Below are 8,086 nucleotides of genomic sequence, written 5' to 3' on the forward strand. Positions count from 1 at the left end.
ATATATATATATATATATATATATATATATATATATATATATATATATATATATATATATGATTAATTCCTTCATATGCATGCATGTATGCATGCACATTTTTGCCGCCATATAAATACATATAAATGCACAAATATATATTCATGATTAATTGCTTCATATGCATGCATGTGTGCATATAAATATATAAATATATATTCATGATTAATTGCTTCATATGCATGCATGCGTGCATGCATATTTCTTCGCTGCTGCGGCTGAATTCTGCGCAGTAGCTAAGCGCCGCCCCTGCGGTGCGGGATCGTTGCCGTGCGCAGCAGTTTTGCTGCTGCTCCTGCTGCTGCGCTGCTGCTGTTGCTGCTGCTGCGCTGCTGCACTTTCTGCTGCTTTCCTGCTGCTGTTCCTGGGGCTTTCATTGGCCAGAGGGCCTGTGGTGGACTTTTCTTTGAAGATAAACTCAGTTTTATTTTGACAGAAGCCTCAGCCAGCACGGCAGCGCTGTGGGGCCCTGACTTGCTGCTGGTTTTGCCTTCGTATTTGCTGCTCTGCTGCTGCGCCTCCCTGCTGAATCCACCCACGCGGACCCGAGGACCCCAGAGGGCCCCAGAAGGGCCGAGGGGCCCCAGGGGGCTCTAGGGGCCATAGGGGGCCCTAGGCGGCTTCGGGGGGCCCCATGGGGCCCCAGGTGACTTGAGGAGACCCCAGGGGGCACTAGGAGGCCCCAGAGGGCCGCCAGCTGCACAGCTTTGAGGCAGCCGCTTTCCCAAGTCTGCGGAGCGCGAAGAGAGAGGTGTACGTACACCTGGTGCAAGCAAGTAGTGGCCAGGATGAGATTCGGGGAATGCAGCGCTGCTACCCGACAGTCACTACTGTCGGCTGTATTGTCTATCTTTATTTATCCACCCATCCGACTATATCTGTAATATGTGTATATATATATATATATTTATGTGGGAAAGTTGCAGCTGCTGCATGGCCTCGGACGGCAGAGCAGATTGAAGACATGTTCAGCATAAGGAAAGCTTTGTTTCTGTTGCATTTGTTGTTTTTCGTGTTTGTAACTTTCTTTGAACAGAAGCAAATGGCTTAACTGGGGCTGAAAACTCTCTTCAAATCTACTCAAACGAAATCAAGTAAAATGCTGCAGCGCGCCTCAGCAGCCACCTGGGGGATTCGGGCCTGCAGGCCACGGCCAGAAACTCTGAAAGAAATTTTTCGACTTTTTCCCCACCTTCCTTCTATGGGGCTTTTGGAAGCCGCCGCAAGAAGCTCGTGCATGCAAAGGGCTTTCCCTGAGGAACTTGCGGTTAAGTGGGAGAAGTCCAGAAGGCCTTTTTGTGAAACCCCGGCTGCATCTTTACCAGCTGTTTGCCCCCCAAAGCTGCCCCGGACTTATCTAATTCGTTAAAGTCTAAAATCAAGTAAAATGGAGAAGCCTTTTTTCACTTGGGGACGCTCAACGGAGCCACTCGGGGGCAAATTGGGTGGACTGGAAAAGTGGAGAGACTGATTTAAAGTTGCATTTGACGTAGAGGCGAAGAAACACTCCACAGAAGTCTTGCACAGACTTCTTTACTCAACACTGGCCGTTAAGCTCGGGCAGCCACCAGGAGTAACAGCCGCATCTGCCAGGCTTGTAATTCATAGCTGTCGAGAGTTCCTCGGCTGCGGCCACGGGACAGATATGAATTCTCCTAGGCTTTAGTTTCTTGGCAGCTCTGCCAGGCCGCAACGCTCAGAAACCCCCCAAAACTTCATCGCTCTGAGGAATCGCTCTTGGATAGCAGATTCTCTTTTCTGGATAAACCTTCGGGGCTTTCTAGAGGGTGGCCCTCGCGCTGCTGCATGCGAACAACCAGGAAACAGCCGCTGCATCTCGCCCTGAGCAGGCCAGAAGCTGCAGTGCACAGCTCTTGCTGCGACTACGCTGCTACCATCCCCCCTCAAGTAGGGGCCTACGATAACCGTCTACCTACGGCGCATCTCCTTGAAACAGTAGCCCAAACATCCGAAATACATTTCTTCATAGCTTTTCAAAATCTGTTCTCTCCAAAATCCCCCCCACTCGGGGTTCTCGCCTCCTAGGCCCTCTGGGGAGGAGGCCTGCATCGGTGCCGGCGCTATCGCCAGCCCCAATCTCCGGGTATTTTCAGGCACGTTTAGTGCATGCACGCTAATTCGCCGACAAATTGGCTCACTTCGATCCTAGTAAGAGGGTCCTGCCTCGTACCGTGCTATGACCTCTTGTAGGTCACCAGCTAGCAATCTTCTGTAGGTCCTCAGCAAGCCTTATTGTAGTGCCTGTGCACTACAGAAGCTGCGCTGCGGCGGTGGGTAGAAAAGCTGGCGAAGAGCCTCTTCTTTGGGGGGTCTTTGCCGTTGGCGTCAAAAGCAGCAGGGAGTAAAGCTGGAGCGGCGGGCCAGCGAGGGCTCCGAAAAATGCTGCAGAATGCGGGTGCTGGGGGCTAGAGGAGTGGTGCACATAGAACAGAAAGAGTTTTATTAGAAGAGAGAGTAGGCAGCCTGGGCAGCCACAGCTGCTCTTGGCAGCTTTAGCTACCAAGACTGCGACTGGGCTCCTGCTCCATAAAAAGCAAAGGCGGCAGAAGGAGCCGCTCATCCTTTCTTCCTAAATCAAGCGGAGCTTACGCTTTTTCGCTGAATGGCGCTGCAGCAGCAGCAGGAAGAGCACACCCTGCAGCAAAGAAAAGGTTCCTGCTGTTTCGCTCTAGACGAAAATATCGGGACTGGCTAAGACAACAGCTGCACTCTGGCCCTCTTGATGCCCACAGCTACGCTGCCACGAGCAGCAAATAAGATTCTTCCCTGCGGAAATTCCGGTTCCATGACCCCACAGACTCATATTCGGAAACTTGTTTCCCAAAGCAGGCCCTCTAGCTTTCGTTCCTGCATCACTCATTACATTCCATTCCTTTATGCTGTCAAATCCCTTTAAGGGCCCCTCCTGTGCTGCCAGCTTAAACAGAGTGCTAGCAGCATTGCGCCGTGGGGTTTCTCCCGAGCTGCCTTGGAGTGTTTGGCGATTTTGGCATTTTGCAAGAATGAAGAATCTTAAGAAGTGGAACCAGTGGATCCAGTGGGGCTGTACTGTCTCTTGTGTCTTTGTTTATGCACGCTGAGTCCCTTATCCAAGTGGGCCTCGAGCCACCATGTGGGCAACAACATCTGGCCGTGGAAATCTGCGCAAATCTCCAGGATCCCTGCTGGCAGTTGGGGCAGCCGCGCACTTTGGTGTTTCCCGCAAAGTAAATGAAGCTAAAAAAGGTGCAGTTTAATTGGCCAGAAGGGCTACTCAGGGCCCTCTCCACGGGGTGTAGAGACACTTCACATGACCAAACAGTGAAGTCGCTAAGGCACAAGGCTGAGCGACAAGTGGCTTCCTTTAGCCCTTTGGGGTTATGCATAAGAGTAAGGCCTGGCGGGTCCACAGGCCAAGTGTGCAGCCCTCAGCAACAAGCACTGCTGCCAAAGCTGAGGACTACTTCTTTGTCATACAGGGCGAGCCACTACAGCCATACAGCTCGCGGAACCGCCCACAAGCATGACAGACGCAGTCAGAGATTGCTCGAGTGAAGAGGTGCATGCATTGTGCCTAATGTGCGAAGAAAGAGTTTTCCCTATTCAAAATATCTCAGAGACATTAGATGTGCGGGCTCAGGTAATGCCTGCGGCACAAAGGGGGCCCGCTCTCACAAAAGTGAGATCAACATGAGGTCTTGAAGTATTCCTTTTAACATGCATGCACTTTGAGTCTGCACCTAAATCACTTTTCAAAAGAACCAACTTCTCTGCGGTCCCCTCTCCCGGCCATTTGCTGCATCTTCGCTAGGTGCCAAAAGCGAGGCAAGCTAAAGCTTCCCAGGCAAAGTCTCTTGGGGGCCTAATTTGCTTTCTTTAATTGACTTCCGCTGTGTCTATACTTCAGAGATGCAAAAAGAAATGCCACTCGGCAATCATGGACAAAATTTCGGAGCACAAGAGCTTCTAGCTGCACTTTGTCAGTTATAGAACTGTGTTGAAATTTTACGTTTTTCTGTATTTCCCCTCAGTTCTCTTCTCAGTAACTTCTCTTGAGAGGCGTAGAAGTGCCTCTATTTCGAAACAAGGTCCACTTTTTGTCTGGTCAGAGAAGACAAAGAAAAGTCTTTCCGCAAGACTACAGCAGCGCTGCAGGCCTTCCATACTTGTGATTGAGTCACCGGAAATTTCTGAAATACCTTTTTCTCTTATCCTTTCAAAGCTGCATTTGCTGTGACCTGACACATGCAAATAGTCTAAAAGAGACAATAAACATTAAAGACCTTTTGGGCTCAGTTCAGAGAGCACTGCAACGCGCTAGGGCCAAATACACACCTCTTGTGTCCAGAATGCATTTTGGAAGCTGAAAAGCTTTAGAGGCTGCATGCAAAGCAGCAAAAGACCGGGTCCTTTTGTCTTACGATTGCAGACACGAGGGGAAAGGCGACTGCAGTGTTTTAAAATTAAGATGCGAAAATGCCTCCAAAATGGCCTTCTCTGCAGCAGCCCTGGCTAGGCGACAAGCCCCAGACATGGGGCCCAAAAGCCTGCTCTTAACCCCCTAAGAAGCAGCTGCAGCGCAGCACTGGGGGCCCCCTGCTGGGGGCCCCCTGCTGCTGGGGGCCCCCTTCTTTTGGCCTTTGCCTGACTGACAGGAGATGCCGCTCCGAGTCCCTACAGTGCATGCATGCGGAGAGGGCCCAGAAGTTTGTCTTTTTGAAACTCTACTTGGCTGGAATTCAGCACTTCAGTCAAGTACCCTTGAGGTGCTTTGTCAAGTGCTTCCGCTTGTTCTGTTCGTTCCTTTAAATGGCTGCTGCGCAGCAGCGCAGCAGCTTCCTCACTACCCGCTTTTGCCCTATTTGGCTGCCTGCCCTCTGGCCGTGGCCTAACTGAAGTCTTTCGAAAACTTTGACTTTAAAGAAATTCGCTACAACTCTTCTAAGCTTTGCCTTTGCTGCCCGGCCCATAGAGAAGACGCTGGCAGGAAGTTACGCGGCCACACACTAGTGGGCCCTTGCGGCGTTGGCAGCACTGGAGCGTATCTAAGGGCTGCAGCGCTGCTGCGGAGCTGCAGCAGCAGCAGCAGCAGCAGCAGCAGCAGCAGCAGGAGTCCCGGTGCTGCTGCGGCGTTTGCTGCGGTTGCTGCAGCAGCGTCGCCAGCCGAGGGTGGGCTGCTGCCGCGTCGCCGGGCGCAGCAGCACGGGCAAAAAACAGCAGCAAGTGCTGCTGCAGGTGCTGCAGCTGCTGCAGCGCGGCTGGGAACGGCAGGCCGCAGGGCCCGCAGGGGCTGCTGCAGGCTGTGGGGAGTGGAGAGACAGGGCGCGGGCCGGAGTTGTTAGGGCTGAGGTGTACGTACACCTGGAGCCGCGGGTGCTGCAGGGCCTCGAAAAAGAAGCCCGGGGGGAAGAGCGGGCAGCAGCGAAGCAGCAGCAGCAGCACTGTCTGGAGGCGAGGGCGTGCTGCAGCCGGTTTGGCGGGAGTTCGGGGGCCTGGCAAGGAAAGGCGGCTCGATTTGTCGCTGGAACTCTAAAAAAATGATTATAAATGGTTTATTTTTGGAAAGAAGCTGCGGAAAAGCTTGGCGGGAGCTGCACGGCCGCAGGGTGGTTTGCGCCCTGGGGTGTACGTACACCCCAATACACCCACACCGCTGACCGCGCCGCCACGACCTGCCGCCGAAAGTACAAAAACGAAAAGATAAAGCAGATTGAGTGGAATAAATGCACAAAAAGGAACAACTGGGACTTGTATTTCTTCTTTTGCAACAGAAGTGAAGCCAAGGAAGGCCGCAAACGCCTATAGAACCCCGCCCGAGGAGCTGCGTGTACACCGCAGAGTGGGTGGGAGAGGGTTTGCTGCTGCGCGTCTTCTTCTGCCATTTATTTCTTTTTTTTTCTGCAACTTCAGTTTCTTCTCGGGCTTCTTTTTAGTTGCTGCTGCTTTGCTGCAGCCAGCTGCGCCTTAACTCCGCACCTGCTGCTTCCCGCAGCAGCCCTCAGCCTGTCTCCAGCAGCTGCTCTCCCTTGCTCGCGGCTCTCGGCCTCTTCCCGCCCCTGGCTCCTGCTGCTGCTGCTGCTGCTGCGCCTGCTGCTGCTGCTGCTGCTGCTGCTGCTCCGCTGCCCGCGCAGGCCCTGCCCCCGCCGCTCTCCTGCTGCGCCGCTCTTGCTGCTTCCTGCTGCTTCAGCTGCGCCTCTGGGGGCCCCTGCTGCGCCCCTGAGCAGCTCTCCTGCTGCCGCCCCCAGCTGCAGCAGCAGCAGCAGCAGCAGCAGCAGCAGCAGCGCGCCGAGGGGCCCCAGCTGCCTCTGCGAGCCGCAGCAGCTTCCACTGCTCCCGCTGCTGCTGCTGCAGCAAACTGGGGGGGCCTCAGCCCCTGCGGCGGCGGCTGGGGGTTGCCGCCGTGGGGGCTGTAGACTCTAGTCTTCTTCGCAGCGTTTCTTAGTTGCTTCTGCGCTGCAGCAGCAGCAGCAGCACAGCCAGCAGCAACAGCAGCAGCAGCAGCAGCAGCAGCAGTAGCAGCAGCAGCAACAGCGACGCACGGCGTGCTCTTGTTCTTCCTGCTGCTGCAGCAGGCCACAGCTCGATGGCAGCTGCTGCTCTTCAGGACAAGTCCGCTGCTGCTGAAGCAGGGGACAACTCCTCTGCGGCTGCAGCAGGTGAGGCGCCAGCTGCAGCAGCAGCAGCAGCAGCAGGTGCTGCTGCATCTCCAGCAGCAGCAGCAGCAGCAACGCCTTCACGAGAAGCAGAAGCGCAACTCGTCGAGTCGCCGGCACCGCCGGTTGCATCAGCAGCAGCGGAAGCAGCAGCAGCAGTTGCTGCTGCTGCTGCACCGGCAGCAAGTTTCTTACCTGCTGCAGCGACAGCAGCGCCGAGAAGCGCCGAAAGTCCGACAGCAGCAGCAGCAGCAGCAGCAGCAGATGCTCCAGCCGCAACAGAGGAGCAGCAAAGCGCTGCTGCAGCAGCTGTGGCGCTCGCAGGAGAGCTGAAGTTGCCGCTGGTAAGCAAACACGGGCAGCAGCAGCAGCAGCAGCAGCAGCAGCAGCAGCAGCAGCAGCAACAGAGGAAGCATCACAAGCAGACACTGCAGCACTGACTTTACCAGCTCAGGAAGACCCTTAGCCAGAAATCAGCTTCTCCCTTTCATGCCTTGCTGCTGCTGCTGCGCTGCTGCTGCTGCTGCTGCGCTGCTGCTGCTGCTGCTGCTGCGCTGCTGCTGCTGCTGCTGCTGCTGCTGGTTTGCTGCAGGTGGCCTCGTGTCTGAGGGGAATGGGTTTGGGGTCTCTTTCGATAGATGACTTGCCGTCTCCTCCCTGCAGCACAATATCTTCTGCTTCTTCTTCTCCCACAGCAGTGGCTGGCAGCAAGCAGCAGGCAGCAGCAGCAGCAGCTGCTGCTGCAGTTGCTGCTGCGTCTGCTGCCTCTGCGGGAGCGCCGTACCTTGACTTGGGGCAGCAGCCTGCTGCTGCTGTAGCAGCAGCAGCAGCAGCAAATCCTTTCCCGGCTCTCACTCTAGGCCTGAGTCCCAGGATCCCGCAGCTGCCGCAGCAGCCAGCAGCAGCAGCAGCAGCAGCAGCAGCAGCTGCAGCAGCTCAGGCGGATCCGCTGCAGCAGCAGCAGCAGCTGGTGTTGCAGCGGCAGCAGCTGCTGCTGGCGTTCGCGAATCAGCACCACCAGATGCTGGGGGCTTTGCAGCAGCTTGGCGTGGCTCCTGCTGCTGCTGCTGCTGACGCTGCAGCAGCAGCAGCAGCAGCAGCGCCTCTGGGCAGCTGCGGCGCGTTGCTGTGTGAGCCAGCAGGAGGCTGCAGCAGCGGTATCTCTGCGCCTGCGCGTGCTGCTGCTGCAGGTGCTGCCAGCAGCAGCGCAGCAGCAGCAGCAGCAGCTGCTGCTGCTGCAGCGTCCGCGGGGCTGCCGCCGGCTGTGGGGCCCCCTGGCCTTGGGGCTTTTGATGCTGCTGGCTGCGCGGGGCCGTTGGCGGGGCTGGTGGCGAGCAGCAGCAGCAGCAGCAGCAGCAGCAGCAGCAGCAGCAGCGTGAGCCCGCTGGCTTCTC

The 8,086-nt window shown here is 55.8% G+C and overlaps 1 protein-coding gene across 1 annotated transcript; it reads left to right on the forward strand.

Annotated features, from left to right (window-relative positions):
* Window positions 1-6,622: 6,622 nt before the first annotated feature.
* On the forward strand, window positions 6,623-8,086 carry ENH_00073080 (hypothetical protein, conserved; the record flags this gene model as incomplete). Its single annotated transcript, XM_013577588.1, has 2 exons — window positions 6,623-7,036; window positions 7,285-8,086. Coding segments are annotated over 2 exons (1,216 nt in total), but the record flags the coding sequence as incomplete, so codon positions are not given.

Source organism: Eimeria necatrix, genomic scaffold (assembly GCF_000499385.1).
Source record: "Eimeria necatrix Houghton genomic scaffold, Enh_scaff726, whole genome shotgun sequence".
In the NCBI taxonomy this organism is placed as follows: domain Eukaryota; phylum Apicomplexa; class Conoidasida; order Eucoccidiorida; family Eimeriidae; genus Eimeria; species Eimeria necatrix.